Below are 17,535 nucleotides of genomic sequence, written 5' to 3' on the forward strand. Positions count from 1 at the left end.
CACTCACACACACTCACACACACACTCACACACACACACTCACACACACACACACACTCACACACACACACACACACACACACGCCGCCTGACCCGCTGAGTTCCTCCAGCAGTTTGGTTTTGCTCTATATTCCAGCATCTGCAGTTGCTTGTCTGTCAGCGGGGATTTTCATGGTTTCAACGGAAATGAGCAGAGATGATAACATGACCGAGGGACAGGCAGCAGCATCTGTGGAGAGAAGGAACGGGTGGCCTTTCGGGTCGGGACCCTCCTTCAGAGTGTCTATATTCTTAACCGCCTTGAGTTTGCAGGGACTTGGGGAATGAGCCGCGAGAATGGGACGCGTATCGTTTCCAGCGAGCTAGCATGCCCATTGATGGGCGGAATAGCCTCCGGTTGGTGGACGGTTTTGATACTGGGCTGTTTGTTGAGCGACAGGCGGCTGTTGACGGTTTTCAGGCAATTGATTCTTAGATAAGCCGGGAACTAAATGCGGGTCACATAGGACTCGCGAATACGCGGAGAAATGGGAATTCTTTGATGCATTTAGAGCGCGAACGGGGCATATCAAGGCCGAAGGTTCTGGAGTAACTCGGCTGGACAGGCAGCATGTCTGGAGAGAAGGAATGGCTGACCTTTCCTCACCTGTGCCGTCTCTCCACAGATGCTGCCCGTCCCGCTGAGTTACTCCAACAGTTTGTGTCTATCTACGGTGTAAACCAGCGCCTGCAGTTCCATCCCACACATATCAACACCCACATAATGTTAACACACTGGCTGGTTTTATTGTGCAGGGAACATCTTTAACATCGATGCAGTCAGGCATAAAGATTGTACCATCGAGAATGAGGGTTCGTCGTGTGGTCTCCCGTGTTGGCACGGGTCACAGGGGGGAGGGAGGGGAGGGGAGGGGAGGGGAGGAGGGGAGGGAGGGGAGGGAGGGGGAGGACAGGGATGTGACAGGGATGTGATGAAACAATCACCTTTGTAGGGTGGCTGAAGGGTCAGACACCGAGTACACACACGGGGTCACACACACACGGGGCCCACACACACGGGGCCCACACACACACGGGGCCCACACACACACGGGGTCACACACACACTCGGGCCCACACACACGGGGTCACACACACACGGGGTCACACACACACACGGGGTCACACACACACACGGGGTCACACACACACGGGGCCCACACACACGGGGTCACACACACACACGGGGTCACACACACACGGGGCCCACACACACGGGGCCCACACACACGGGGTCACACACACACACGGGGTCACACACACACACGGGGTCACACACACACTCGGGCCCACACACACGGGGTCAACTTACACACGGGGTCACACACACACTCGGGCCCACACACACGGGGCCAGTTACACACGGGGTCACACTACACACGGGGCCCGCTACACACGGGGGCCAGTTACACACGGGGGCCAGTTACACACGGGGGCCAGTTACACACGGGGGCCAGTTACACTCGGGGGCCAGTTACACACGGGGGCCAGTTACACACGGGGGCCAGTTACACACGGGGACCAGTTACACACGGGGGCCAGTTACACACGGGGGCCAGTTACACACGGGGGCCCACACACACGGGGCCAGTTACACACGGGGCCAGTTACACACGGGGCCAGTTACACACGGGGCCAGTTACACACGGGGCCAGTTACACACGGGGCCCACACACACGAGGCCAGTTACACGCGGGGCCCGTTACACGCGGGGCCCGTTACACGCGGGGCCCGCTACACACACGGCCCCCTACACAGACGGGGCCAGTTACACACACGGGGCCAGTTACACACACGGGGCCAGTTACACACACGGGGCCAGTTATACACACGGCCCCCTACACAGACGGGGCCAGTTACACACACGGGGCCAGTTACACACACGGGGCCAGTTACACACACGGGGCCAGTTACACACACGGGGCCGGTTACACACGGGGCCGGTTACACACACGGGGCCCACACACACGGGGCCAGTTACACACACGGGGCCAGTTACACACACGGGGCCAGTTACACACACGGGGCCAGTTACACACACGGGGCCAGTTACACACACGGGGCCAGTTACACACGGGGCCCGTTACACACGGGGCCGGTTACACACACGGGGCCAGTTACACACACGGGGCCAGTTACACACACGGGGCCAGTTACACACGGAGCCCGTTACACACGGGGCCGGTTACACACACGGGGCCCACACACACGGGGCCCGCACACACGCGTAGATCGGCGGAATTTGGGGATTTAAGAGAATCAATAGATGGGGAATAAGTTCAGGAACGTGGCGTCGAGTGAAGGAGACCCAGCCAGGGCCCGAGTGAACGGACACGCGGTGCAGCAGGTCAAAGGCTCGTTCATCCTGGTTAGACTTATGTTTTTAAAATTGAGCGAGAGGGCCGGGCAGGAAAGTATAGATGTTGTGGCTTTGTGGAGTGTAGTTTTCAGCGCCCAGTTGAGCTGTTCCGCTGGAGTTGGTCAATCTCACGTGGTCGGGGGAGAGAGGGGGTTGGGATACCTTCACTGCCACTTGTTCTCAGATATGGGCCATCGCAAGCAGGTGTAGCAGTACAGACGGGGCATGTTGGTCAGCGTGGGCAAGGGATACATCGGGCAGATGCACAGTTTCTTGCCCTGAGTAGGGGAATCGTGGACCAGAGAACATAGGTTTCACGTGAAGGAGAAAAGATTTAATGGGAATCTGAGGGGTAACTTTTTCACACAAATGGTGGTGGGTGTATGGTACAAGCTGCCAGAGGAGGTCATTGAGGCTGGGACTATCGCAACGTTTAAGAAACAGTTAGACGGGTACTTGGATAGGACAGGTTTGGAGAGATATGGGCCAAACGCAGGCAGGTGGACTAGTGTAGCCAATGGGACATGTTGCCCAATGCGGGAAAGTTGGGCCGAATTGCCTGTTTCCACTCTGTTTCACTCCATAACTCAATGAGTGTCTGACTAAGTTGGGCCGAAGGGCCTGCTTCACTATGTCACTAAACACGGAGCCCCGGAGACAGCAGATGGAGTAGCCATGGCCCACTGGGCTCGCTCTGCCTACCCTCTGCCATGGCTCATCAATGGGTCCATTCCCTCCACAGATGTTGCCTGACCCACTGAGTTCCTCCAGCACTCTGAGCTTTGCCCAAGATGCCGGCACCTGCAGTTCCTTGTGTCTCCGCTTCAATCACCAACGTACAGTTAGTTCCTCGTTGCAAAGTTCTCCCCACATTCCGAGTTCCCTCCAAGAACAATCCCTAACCCTGGACCCAAGGACAAACATACTTCGCTCCTGGTAACGTTTAATGGCGTGCTGTCAACGACTTTCTCTGATAAAGAGTTTCACTGGTTGATGCTCTCCGGTTGGCGATGTATCCCACACCTTGCAGATAGACACCAAAAGCTGGAGTAACTCAGAGGGACAGGCAGCCTGTCTGCAGAGAAGGAACGGGTGACGTTTCGGGCCGAGACTCTTCTTCAGACTGAGAGTTAGGGGAGAGGGAGTCTACGATATGGAAGGGCAAGGTGTGAACACGACAGATCAAATGGGACGTTGATCAAGGAAGTGTGGAATAGTTCATGGTTAGCTGAGGGGAGGGTGATAATCAGTCAATTCTACCAAAACCTCACCCATTCCTTCTCTCCAGAGACACTCCTGCCCCGCTGAGTTACTACAGCATTTTGTGTTCAGAGATACAGCGCGGAAACAGGCCCTTCGGCCCACCGAGTCCGCACCGACCAGCGATCCCCGCACATTAACACTATCCTACACACACTCAGGACATTTTACAATGACACCAAGCCAATAAACCTACAAACCTGCACGTCTTTGAAGTGTGGGAGGAAACCGAAGATATCAGAGAAACTCCACGCGGGAGAACGTACAAACTCCTTACAGACTGCACCTGAGTCGGGGTCTCTGGCGCTGCAACCCCACCGCTGCGCCATTCGCTCCTCTCTGAGTTACTAGCACATGTCTGGTGTCACTGCCCAGGGGCTTCGGGTGCGGTGGAGGAGATGGCGGCCACAGAACGCTCGCTGCTCCCTGTGCTTAACCCCCGCTCCTGCCCCAAGGTACCAGAGTACCTGTGCTCCTGCCTGCGTCCGCTCAACGACCACTCACCGCGGCGCCCACTCCTGTCCCCTCCCGTCACCGCACGGGTGGTTTGTCACTGCCCCACTGCACGGTCCCCGCTACCCTGACCAGCTCCCCTCGCTCTCACCTGGGTACTGGAGCCGCCCAACGCCCAGCCCAACGCCCAGCCCAACGCCCAGCCCAACGCCCAACGCCCAGCCCAACGCCCAGCCCAACGCCCAGCCCAACGCCCAGCCCAACGCCCAACGCCCAGCCCAACGCCCAACGCCCAGCCCAACGCCCAGCCCAACGCCCAACGCCCAACGCCCAGCCCAACGCCCAACGCCCAGCCCAACGCCCAGCCCAACGCCCAGCCCAACGCCCAGCCCAACGCCCAACGCCCAACGCCCAGCCCAACGCCCAACGCCCAGCCCAACGCCCAGCCCAACGCCCAACGCCCAACGCCCAACGCCCAGCCCAACGCCCAACGCCCAACGCCCAGCCCAACGCCCAACGCCCAGCCCAACGCCCAGCCCAACGCCCAACGCCCAACGCCCAGCCCAACGCCCAACGCCCAACGCCCAGCCCAACGCCCAGCCCAACGCGCCTCGGGGCGCCAGGAACGTCAGACCGGTGTCCGGACACGGGCCGGGACACCACTGGCAGAGCCGCCGCCTCACTGCGCCAGAGACCCGGGTTTCGATCCTGACCTCGGGCGCTGTCTGTATGGAGTTTGTACGCTCTCCCTATGACCGCGTGGGTTTCCCCGGGTACACCGGTTTCCTCCCACATCCGCAAGACTTGCCCTCTGTAAGTGCCCCCAGTGTGCAGGGAGTGGGTGAGGAAGTGGGATAGCATATAACCAGTCGGCGTGGACTCGGTGGGCCGAAGGGCCTGTTTCCTTGCTGTGTCTCCAAAAACTAAACTCAAGCGTTGTATTCTTTGAGCATTTCCAATTCCCACTACCCGAGGGAATGGAGATGGGGTTGGTTGGGGGGGCGGTGGCTGATGGAGGGGGGAGGGGATGTGGTGTAGGGGGTGGGTGCAGGGGAGTTAGTGGGGTCCCACAGGGGGGGTTGTGGTGGAAGGGCCTAGGGTGTGGGTGCAGGGGAGCGAGGTGGGTGAGGGTGGGGATGGGTGGGGGTTGGGATGCGGGTGGGTGTGGGGCGGGTGTGGGGGTGGGGATGTGGGTGGGGTGGCGAAGGGGGGTCGGGGCGGGTGTGGGTGGGGGTGGTGAAGGGGAGGGAGGTGGGGTGGGGATGTGGGGGGGGGTGGGGGTGGTGAAGGGGAGGGGGGTGGGGGTGAGGGTGGGGGTGGGTCTGGGTGGGGGTGGGGATGTGGGGGGAGGGGTGGGTGGTGAAGGGGAGGGGGAGGGGGTGGGGGTGAGGGTGGGGGTGGGGGTGGGTCTGGGTGGGGGGGGGGTTTGGGGGTGGTGAAGTGGAGGGGGTGAGGGTCCGTGTCGCCCCCCCCAGGGCCGCAGGTACTTGGGGTGATGGTGCACCCACCGTGTTCGCTGATACTCCAGGACCGTGATGTCGGGGTGCGAGGGCTGGCTGGCGTGTCATGTCCCTCTCCCTCTCTCTTCCCCCTCTCCTGCCTTCTGCGATATTAGATTATAGGAGCAATTAATGCCATCAACCTTTTTACTGCACCTTATTCAACTTACTCGTCAATCAGCCAGTTACTGCAAGCACAAAATGAAGGTGTTATACTCTGGTAATTATTATGCCTGAAACTTGAAAATGTCAATGAAAGTGTGTATAAAATAAAATTTATGGGTTGTCAGTGGGAAATGGGAAGCAAGGAGCAATTAATTATATGCTTTCATTTAGTTCTCAGGCAGACTCGCGGTGAAGGCAAATTAACGTGACGCTACTGTAGCTGCCAATGTACCAGTTTGTCCCAGCGCCTGCTCTGTGCACTGGCGTTATGGGCTGTGCACCTTCACAGCATCTCCCCTCTGCACACCCTCCAACTCATGCTCATTCGTGCAGTCAAGTGACAGTTGCCCGCACTGAGTGGTACAGTGGTACAGTGCAGTGTATAATACAGTGGTACAGTGGCACCGTACAGTGGTACAGTACAGTGTATAATACAGTGGTACAGTGGCACCGTACAGTGTATAGTACAGTGTATAGTACAGTGTATAGTACAGTGGTATAGTACAGTGTATAATACAGTGGTACAGTGGCACCGTACAGTGTATAGTACAGTGTATAGTACAGTGTATAGTACAGTGGTACAGTACAGTGTATAATACAGTGGTACAGTGCAGTGTACAGTGTATAGCACAGTATATAGCACAGTGGTACAGTACAGTGTATAATACAGTGTATAATACAGTGGTACAGTGGCACCGTACAGTGGATACAGTACAGTGTATAGTACAGTGGTACAGTACAGTGTATAATACAGTGGTACAGTGGCACCGTACAGTGTATAGTACAGTGTATAGTACAGTGTATAGTACAGTGGTATAGTACAGTGTATAGTAGAGTGGTATAGTACAGTGTATAGTACAGTGTATAGTACAGTGTATAGTACAGTGGTATAGTACAGTGTATAGTACAGTGGTACAGTGGCACCGTACAGTGTATAGTACAGTGTATAGTACAGTGTATAATACAGTGGTATAGTGACACCGTACAGTGTATAGTACAGTGTATAGTACAGTGTATAGTACAGTGTATAGTACAGTGTATAATACAGTGGTATAGTACAGTGTGTAGTACAGTGTATAATACAGTGGTATAGTACAGTGTATAGTACAGTGTATAATACAGTGGTATAGTACAGTGTATAGTACAGTGTACAGTACAGCGGTACAGTACAGTGGTAAAGTATTATAGTACATAGGTACAGTACAATATTATAGCTAAAATGGTACAGTGTTACAGTGCAGCGGTACAGTGGTACCGTACAGAGGTACAGTGATACAGGGGTATGGTACAGTGGTAGAGTATTATAATACAGTGGTACATTGGTACAGTGCTGTGTCAGCGTACAATGGTACAGTGGTCTAGTAGTGTTATAGTACAGTACAGTGGTACAGTACATTGTTAGTATTATAGTACAGTGGCACTTTGGTACTACAGTGCTATAGTGCAATGGTACAGTGGTACAGTACAGTGGTAGTATTATAGTACACTGGTACATTACAGTATTAGAGTATAATGGTACAGTGGTAGAGTACAGTGTTATAGTACATCCATACAGCGATACAGTGGTACAGTAGTGTGGTACAGTACAGCATTACAGTACAGTGCTGCAGAGCAGTATTACAGTACAGTGGTACACTACAGCATTACAGTACAATACAATGCTGAAGCCGTACAGTACAATGGGTTTCATGTTTCTTTCCACGTGTCTTCCCTGCTGTTCAATGGCTCTGCAATTGCTGTAACTAGCCTGTTTCCTCGTCACTACTCCAGTATGAATGGTTGTGTTTGCCTTGGCTGCTTGTGTAGTGGAATCTGGCTGGACTGTACTGGCGGGGGAGGGGATCAGAGAGTACCAGTGGTACCTCCAGTGTGAGTCATCCTCTTTTAGAATTGGATGTTGGTGTTTGCTTCAGAAGGGAATGGTTCTCAGCACCATGAAGCTGCAGGCATGAGCTGATTTGTCTTACTGAATACAGAAGCCAGGAGACATTGACTGGCGGGCCTCATCAAAACTCCCTCCTCTCCCCACATGCCTGCCTGCCTCCCTCTTTCCCTCCCTCCCTCCCTCCCTCCCTCCCTCCCTCCCTCCCTCCCTCTTCCCTCTTTCCCTCCCTCTTCCCTCCCTCCCTCCCCTCCTTTCTCTCTCTCTCTGCTCTCTCTCTCTCTCTCTCTCTCTCTCTCTCTCTCTCTCTCTCTCTCTCTCTCTCTCTTCTCTCCTCTCTCTCTCTCTCTCTCCTCTCTCCTCTCTCCCTCTCCCTCTCCCTCTCTCTCTCTCTCTCTCTCTCTCTCTCTCTCATCTCTCTCTCTCTCTCTCTCTCTCTCTCTCTCTCTCTCTCTCTCTCTCTCCTCTCTCTCTCTCTCTCTCTCTCTCTCTCTCTCTCTCTCTCTCTCTCTCTCTCTCTCTCTCTCTCTCTCTCTCTCTCCTCTCTCTCTCTCTCTCTCTCTCCCTCTCCTTTAGTTTAACTTAATGCCCATTCCCCAACAAGACAGATCTTCTAAAATGTCACCCTTACAGAACATTCCAATAAGTTATTTACATCCATAAAGAACTTGTGAAAGACTTCTCATTGTATTGATGTTGGATTCAAATCCACAGGAGGGTTTTTGAACTGATGACCAGGATTAGAAGCAGCAGTTTTACCAGTTGACCAAGGATGTCACTCCACACTGTTGACAGGATGGCAGAAAAATGAATTGGATCCACAGTGAAATATATATCACCCGGCACACTTTATTTTTTAGAAATGGATCAAAGCCTGTTTTGTTTTGTTTTAAAGATGATTTTATTTCCTGTTCTGATGAAACCAGCATTGAGGAGCAGGAACAGTGTGACTGGGTGGAATGTAGGCTAGGCTGGCAGTGAGCTGCAGATCTGTACAATGTGAGGCCTGGTCCTGCCAGCATGAAGTGAGCCGACATGTGGCTATTGGGAAACCGCCTGAGGACTTGGCACACGTAACCTATAGGGGGGGAGGGACAGACGGAATAAATATTTGGTAAAGAAACACAAGCTGAAACCAAGAAGAGAAGAAAGTGGAATGTATGAATTAGACCTTCATCTTCCAACCCAGGACGGGTGTTGAGGAGACATCGGTAGCAGTGTAGTCACGAAGCTTGACAGCTGATGTGCTGCATTTCAGTGCAGATGGAATGGCTGCATTAGTACCCAGCTCCAAGTCAAGGACCTGATGAAATAACACTGCCAGATATGGCTTCGACTGAACAGACCCTAACAACCAAAGATACACACGAAAGGCTAGAGTAACTCAGCAGGTCAGACAGCAAATCTGAAGAAAAGGAATAGGTGACGTTTCTTATTCGTAAATCTCGAGAGATGTTGAGTTAGTCCAGCTCTTTGTGTTTATCTCCGGTTTAAACCAGCACCTGCAGTTCCTTCCCACGTGAACGAACCCCACTGACATCTGGTCAAATTATTTTTGAAGGAAAGTGTCCCCAATCTCCTCTCTTTCAAAGAAACCTCTGCGCATGGCTCCTTTCCATGAGGGTTCTCTGCTGCATTTATAATGGAGGCTGGTATTCGAGGTCTGAGGAAGGTTCCCAACCCATAACATCACCGATTCCTTTTCTCCAGAGATGCTGAGTTACTCCGGCACTTTGTGTCCACCTTCTTTGGAAGCTTGAATGGGTGGAATCTTATGGCATCAAGTGGAGAAAAGTATTTGTCAAAGAAACCTTCTCCAGACCAAGGACCAATCTCGCCCTCTTCTCCCACCTCCCGTCAGGCAAGAGGTACCACAGTTTGAAAATGCACACCCTCCAGGCAGGATAGTTTTTTCCCACCTGTTATCAGGCAGCTGAACGATCCTCTCACTAGCGAGAGAGCAGTCCTGACCTTCCAGCAACCTCACTGGAGAACTTTAATCAGGACCTTGCACCAAACATTTTTCCCTTTATCCTGCATCTATGCAGTGTGGATGGCTTGACTGTGATCACGTATAGTCTTCGACTGGATAGCACGTACTTTTCACTGTACCTCTGTTCACGTTACAATAATAAACGAAACTATCTTCACTGGAAGGGAGATTGTTGGAGTGACCCGCCTCCAACATCGGTTGTACAGATGCCCTCCCTGCGTGTTGCTCTACTGGATAGAGTAAATCTCTGTTAAAGCAGCAGTGGTTACACGACAGTCCCATTAGAATAAGCGTCAGCTTCATCTCTGTGGAAGTGTGAACTGCTTATCCCCAGGTGAATATAAGAAAATAACTGCAGATGCTGGTACAAATCGAAGGTATTTATTCACAAAATGCTGGAGTAACTCAGCAGGTCAGGCAGCATCTCAGGAGAGAAGGAATGGGTGACGTTTCGGGTCGAGACCCTTCTTCAGTCTGAGTTACTCCAGCATTACTCCTGAGATGCTGCCTGACCTGCTGAGTTACTCCAGCATTTTGTGAATAAATCCCCAGGTGAAGATAATCTTCTCAAATTCAGTGATACCCAATAACTGTTGTGTGCTACCTGGGCTAAAATCAGCAGATTGTGGGCTGGGCATGGATAAAGTCTGAAATCTTTGTGTTTGGTTTTGAATTGACTACTTCATCGGGGGTAATGGCTTTCCAAGCTCAAATCTAAGGACAAATTGAGTTGGAATAGATTGTCCAGTTTGAAGTTATAATTGAAAAGTTATAACTCAGCAGGACAGGCAGCATCTCCGGAGAAAAGGAATAGGTGATATTTCAGGTGCAGGATCTTCTCCAGTCTGAAAGTCAGGGGAACGAGAAACTAAAGATCTCTGACTCTCTCACTGAAGAAGGGTCTCGGCCCGAAACGTCACCTATTCCTTTTCTCCAGGGATGCTGCCTGGCCTGCTGAGTTACTCCAGCACTTTATGTCTATCTTCACTGGGAAAACCAGCCTGGATCAGGGATTTGAAGTGAAACTTGAGCCTCCGACCTGCTGGCTCAGGAGCCAGGGGGCTGCCGTTAAGCTGTCCTCACCTGTCCTCACCTGTCCCCACCTGTCCTCACTCTGTGCGCTTGTGGTTTCGGCTCTTGTGCCGACGGTGAGCTGAAGGTTCAACGTAAACAGACTCTTCACCCGCAGAGCAGGGAATACCGCAAATATGTCCAGGTGCTTCAACGTATGAGGCCGCCGCATGGCAGCGTGGCTGTCTGTTGGGACAGGTGCCACCTTGCTTGGGTGGGGGTGGGGCCAGGTGTACCTTGCCCAGGAGTGGGGGGGGGGGGGGGGGAGGTGGGGACAGGTGTCTCCATGCCCAGGGGTGGGGGTGGGGACAGGTGTACCTTGCCCGAGGGTGGGGACAGGTGTATCTTGCCCGGGGGTGGGGACAGGTGTACCTTGCCCGGGAGTGGGGACAGGTGTATCTTGCCCGGGAGTGGGGAGGGGGTGGGGACAGGTGTATCTTGCCCGGGAGTGGGGACAGGTGTACCTTGCCCGGGAGTGGGGACAGGTGTACCGTGCCGGGGGGTTGGGGACAGGTGTGCCTTGCCCAGAGGGTGGGGAGGTGCCAGTGTGCCCGGTATCTCGCCGTGTGCCTGCCCTGGTCTTGGCCTCTGTCACTGGTGTTCGCCTGTGTAGCGGCGCTGGGCAGTATGTTGGTGCGGCCCGGGTGAAGCAGCGGCCAGGGGGGGGGGGGGGGGGGTACAGCTGACACTGTCCCGGCCCCACACCGCCGTGCTGCCGCTCACTGTGTCCAGGGTGGTCCAGTCCCTCCACTCTGGCCGGGCACAAGCAGCCGCGTGTGCAGTTGTGCGTGACTCCGCGCTACAGAGGAGGCGCACTGGACTGACAGTGTCCAGTGCCTCTGGCCCGGCCCGGCCCTCGCTGGCCCCGCAGTGTCAGGCTGGTGAAACAGCGCACAGATGGGTCGGCCCATCGTGCAGGGGAGCACAGGAGGGGGGGAGCGGGGGGGGGGGAGAGGCGATGGGGGAGAGAGGGGGGAGAGAGAGGGGGGGAGAGAGGGGGGGGGGGGGGGGAGAGACAAGCAGCATCTCCGAGACACAAAGTGCTGGGGTCACTCAGCGGGTCAGAGCCGCTCCCAGCCGCACCCTGTGAATGTAGGAGCCCAGCACAGCTTGTCTCCACTGTATCTACACTGGCACTGCTCTGTCCCGGGTGTGACCGTCTGTGTCCCGACAAAGTGCCTCTCTCCAACCCTCGGCCCCAGGGGCAACTCTGGGCGTTCAAGCCGCACGAATGGAAGAAATATAAATAGATATTTAAAACTGAAAATCTGAATTTTGTTTTAAATAAAAACGCGGCAGCCCGTGTAGAAAGGGAAGCAACCGGCTCGCGTGTCGGAGCCAGGACCTTGCATCGGGCTTCCGAGCAAAGGGTGGGGACCTGGGGTGGAGAACGGGACACGTTTGGGGGACAGTCAGATAATGGATAATGGGGTGCAGACAACGACCGGACCCTGCCCGGCCCCACGGCACCCTGGCCTGCAGTGCCCACAGACAGTGCCCACAGACAGTGACCCTGCCCGGCCCCACGGCCCCCTGGCCCCCAGTGCCCACAGACAGTGACCCTGCCCAGCCCCACGGCACCCTGGCCTGCAGTGCCCACAGACAGTGACCCTGCCCGGCCCCCACGGCCCCCTGGCCCCCAGTGCCCACAGACAGTGACCCTGCCCAGCCCCACGGCACCCTGGCCCCCAGTGCCCACAGACAGTGACCCTGCCCGGCCCCACGGCACCCTGGCCTGCAGTGCCCACAGACAGTGCCCACAGACAGTGACCCTGCCCGGCCCCACGGCACCCTGGCCTGCAGTGCCCACAGACAGTGCCCCACAGACAGTGACCCTGCCCGGCCCCACGGCACCCTGGCCTGCAGTGCCCACAGACAGTGCCCACAGACAGTGACCCTGCCCGGCCCCACGGCACCCTGGCCCGCAGTGCCCACAGACAGTGCCCACAGACAGTGACCCTGCCCGGCCCCACGGCACTCTGGCCCGCAGTGCCCACAGACAGTGCCGACAGACCCCTGCCTCACTGCACCCTGGCCCCCAGTGCCCACAGGCAGCGCTCAATATCCGAATGGTCACCTCAGGTCACCCCGTCCCCGACTTCAAACTCAGGCAATCAGGTTTCGTTGGAGAACAAGCCACGGAAACTCGTTTTGCAATTACTTATACGAACATTAAACGTTGTCTTAAAGACTTGGATAGAGTGGACGTGGGAGAGTCTAGGACCAAAGGGCACAGCCTCAGATAAAAGTTCGTTCCTTTAGAAAGGAGATGTGGAGAAATTTATTCAGCCAGAGGGCGGTGAATCTGTGGAATTCATTGCCACAGAAGGCTGTGGAGGCCAAGTCAGTAAATATTGTTAGGCAGAGAGAGATGGATAGATTATTGATTAGGTTTCAAAGGTCTTTTATTGTCACGTGCACCAATTGAGGTACAGTGATATTCGTATTACCATACAGCCATACTAGAAAAAAGCAACAAGACACACAACTACATAAAAGTTAACGTGAACACCTACCACAGCGGATTAGTAGAGGCTGGACCAAGTGGACCCATTAGGTCCAAACCTCTCCTGCATTGGTGCAGCACCCTCTCCTCCCCCACTACCCCTACCCCCATCCCCTCCCCCTCCCTCCCTCCCCTCCTCCCTGCCCCCTCCCTCTCCCTCCCTCCCTCTCCCCCCCCCAACCCTCCCTCTCCCCCCCTCCCTCCCTCCCTCCCTCCCTCCCTCCCAAGGAGATAGACTTAAACATTAAAATGTGAATAACTTAAAATATATAACACTTCTTCCATTAGCACCAAAGGGACGACGGTGAGTAAGGTGGGTCTAAAATTGTCGCGCTATCGTGTACCGTTTTGGCTGTAGTTCAGGAACAAACAAACAAATAAACAAACGAGAGTTTTAGTATATAGATGTCAGAGGTTACGGGGAGAAGGGAGGAGAACGGGATTGAGGGGGGAAAATTGGATGGCGGAGTAGACTTGATGGGCCAAATGGCCTATTCCGCTCATGAACTTCTGAACGATGTTTCCCCACTGGGTGTGAGATTGACCTGCGTTGTGAGAACAACTTTATCAACAGACTATGATTCAACTGAATTGCAATGACAGAGGAGAGGGGTTGAGAAAAGGCACAGAGTGCTGGGGTAAGTCAGCGGCTCAGGCAACTGCAGACAACGAACTCCCTGATCTGGAAGACCAACAGGGGAGACTGATGACCTTGTGCAGTCAGTTGCCTGTTGTCGCGCCATCCCTGGGACATCCCGTGGAGTGGAGCTCTGCCTTGGCATCCACTCTGGATAAACCCCGATAAAAACACCACTCCATGGCCACAGATTCGTGGACAAGTCACGCTCCAGGAGGTGTGACCATGGTCTCACCCTTACCACAGGCACCTTGCGTGCAGTGGGCAGGGGGTGGACAGAGGATCTGACAGGGAGGTCACCCTGACCGCAGGTCAAGTGAAGTAGGCCTTGTACTTGTTCAGCAGTTCTGGAAGCAAGATAGACACAAAATGTGGAGCAACTCAGCGGGACAGGCAGCATCTCTGGATAGAAGGAATGGGTGACGTTTGTTGTCGAGTTACTCCAGCATTTTGTGTCTATTTCCGGTGTACACCAGCATCTGTAGTTCCTTCCCACACAGTTGTGGAGGCAAGGTATTCAGCCAAATGAGTCTGGTGGACCGCTTGAGAAACCACCCGACAACATCGGTCGTCTCCTGCCCCAGCCCTTAGCACATTCTGTGGATACCAACAGATAGATTCAAAGTGCTGGAGTAACTCAGTGGGTCAAGCAGCATCTCGGGAGAGAAGGAGGAGGTGATGTTTTGGGTCGGGACCATTCCTCAGACTGGAGCTGGAGCTGGAGGCAAGAAAAGGCCAGAACGAAACAGGGCCGGCAACAGATGACCTCAGGAAGGTTGGAGCCCACAATGGCCCATTGTTGGCTGGGGAAGGTGTGATAACAAGAGGGGTACAAGGATGCGAACAGTGGAACGAGTAGGACGACTAGGGTGGATTCCGATGTATGACTGAGTGAACTCGAAGATGTTTTGTTGCAGAATCCTTTCTGCAGAAAGTACCAGTCATACAGAAAGACAATACATGATTACAAATCAATCCATGTACACAATCACGCTTTCATTTCAATAGACAATAGACAGTAGGTGCAGGAGGAGGCCATTCAGCCCTTCGAGCCAGCACCGCCATTCAATGCGATCATGGCTGATCATCTCAATCAGTACCCCGTTCCTGCCTTCTCCCCATACCCCCTCACTCCGCTATCCTTAAGAGCTCTATCCAGCTCTCTCTGAAAGCATCCAACGAACTGGCCTCCACTGCCTTCTGAGGCAGAGAATTCCACACCTTCACCACTCTCTGACTGAAAAAGTTCTTCCTCATCTCCGTTCATCTCCTCCCGCCTAGACTACTGCAACTCCCTATACACTGGGATCAGGCAATCTTCCCTGTCCCACCTGCAACTGGTCCAAAACGCCGCAGCGAGACTCCTGACGGGTACCCGCAAAAGGGACCACATCACGCCGATTCTGGCCTCTCTCCACTGGCTCCCTGTACGGTACAGAATCAACTTCAAGCTCCTCCTATTCACATATAAAGCCCTAAATGGACATTCCCCCCCCTACATCAAAAATCTTCTAACCCACCTCTCTAACTCCAGGTCCCTCAGGTCGGCCGACTTGGGGCTACTCACTATCCCGCGGTCTAGGCTTAAGCTCAGGGGTGACCGCGCTTTTGCGGTTGCAGCTCCTAGACTGTGGAACAGCATCCCTCTCCCCATCAGAACTGCCCCCTCCATCGACTCCTTTAAGTCCAGGCTCAAAACCTATTTCTACTCCCTAGCATTTTGAGGCTCATTGAGGAGGCGCTGTGAACTGTTTGTGTGCTACTGTATGTTTCATTTTTTCCTTAGTACCTAATCAGATGTACAGCACTTTGGTCAACGTGGGTTGTTTTTTAAATGTGCTATACAAATAAAATTGACTTGACTTGACTTGACAATAAGAGATTAACATTTAATGCAAGGTAAAGCCAGCAAAGTCTGATCAAGGATAATCCGAGGGTCACCAACGAGGTAGTCCAGCACTGCTCTCTGGTTGTGGTAAGATGATTCAGTTGCCTGATAACAGCTGGGAAGAAAGTGCACAATGCCTGGGCTCCTGTACCAGGCCCAGTGAAGAACCAGAGGGCAACATATAGAGGGCAGAGTGTATGAAGGAACTGCAGATGCTGGTTTAAACCAAAGATAGACACAAAAAGCTGGGGCAACTCAGCGGGACGGGCAGCATCTCCTTCTGTGTCTATCTTCGGCCGCATTGTACCATTGGGTCCACATCGTTCTACTGGCCTCAAAATCTCAATGACCTATCCCGAACAGGAAGTGATGTCAGGCGCTGTTAGTAGGTCACAGCTGTGAAGATTTAATTAGTAGGATTGCTAAACCTAATTGAAAACCAATTAGAAGCTGATGGATTTTGATTAGCAATTTAAATTTTTTAATATAATTTGTATTAACCAGTTTCAGGCAGATGTGGAGTGTGTCAGTGAGGGAATGTGGAAATTACATTTAATACAACTTGTACTGACAGACTGTTGTTATGTCTGATACTAGTCAATTCTGTCCATTAAAAGGAATTAGAGTATGGGTTTTGAAAGCAGTTCTCTCTGCCTCTGACAGCCCAATAAACACGCAATATGGAACCTACGTTGGACTGACAATGGGACAAACCTTGGAAGGACTAAACATTCCTCCCATTTATGCTGTTCACTGGCACATCTCAGGGTGCAGGAGGACAGGGTGAGGGACACAGTCTGGGGCTCATTGGAGAGGGGTAACACAATGGGGTGCAGCCCCAGTGAACCCTCTGAAACAGCCTTACTGATGCGCCATTTAAGGAGGAATCATGAATCCTCCCCCTCCCCCAACTCCCCCCTCCCCCCAATTAACCTCCCCCTACCTCTACTCCCCTCCCCCCCTCTCTCCCCCTCCCCACTCCACCTCTGACTTCCCTTCCACACCACTCCCCCACTCCCATTCACCCACTTCTCCCCTTCCCCACTCCCCTCCCCCACTCCCCGCTCCCCAACTCCCACCCCCCACTCCCTCTTCCTCCTAACTCCCCCCCCACTCCCCTCCCCCTCTTCCACTTTCCCACCACTCCCCTTCCCCCACTCCCTTTCCCCCCACTTCCCCTTCCCCCATTCCCTCCCCCCACTCTTCCTACCCCCACTCCCCTTCCCACTCCCACTCCCCTTCCCCCCTTCCCCCCATTCCCCACACCCCCTACCCACTACCCTCCCCCCCAACTCCCTCTCCCCACTCTTCCTACCCCCATTGCCTCTCCCCCACTCCCCTTCCCCAGTCCCTTCCCCACTCTTCCTACCCCCACTCCCCTCCCCCACCCCCCTCCCTCACCCCTTCCATTTGTAATATTACTTGACCTGTTTCCTCTGGTTTACTGTTCTTCAGCCAGTTTTGTATCAATCTCCAAGATTCACCACAGATCCCGACCTAAATGGGGAGCGGTGTGATGCGGAATGGTCTCGGCGTGTTTGGGAACTCCAGGAGGAGTGTCTCAATGGTGAGCTGCCCTCACCATTCCTATCGTGGTGACCCAGAGCCTTTCATCTGAAGCTGCTTGCTCTACACCCACTGGACAAACAATCCCCACTTTATTTACTGTGACCAATCCCAATATTTCACAATTGCTTGTGCTTGCTTTTATCCACTCCGGTAAGAATTGCACCGAGTGGAACAGCCTCCAATCTTCTTGCATCTTCCTGATGTTCCACAATGA

General features: G+C 54.0%; 1 protein-coding gene across 1 annotated transcript in view; it reads left to right on the forward strand.

Moving 5' to 3' along the window:
• The window catches only part of foxp4 (forkhead box P4), a 319,253-nt gene that overhangs the window by 215,599 nt on the left and 86,119 nt on the right, over positions 1 to 17,535 (forward strand). The window contains 2 exon segments of the mRNA XM_078420290.1: positions 17,208 to 17,252; positions 17,254 to 17,319. Coding sequence (XP_078276416.1) covers positions 17,208 to 17,252; positions 17,254 to 17,319 — 111 coding nt within the window.

The sequence above is a fragment of the Rhinoraja longicauda genome, chromosome 24 (assembly GCF_053455715.1).
Source record: "Rhinoraja longicauda isolate Sanriku21f chromosome 24, sRhiLon1.1, whole genome shotgun sequence".
Taxonomy (NCBI): domain Eukaryota; kingdom Metazoa; phylum Chordata; class Chondrichthyes; order Rajiformes; family Arhynchobatidae; genus Rhinoraja; species Rhinoraja longicauda.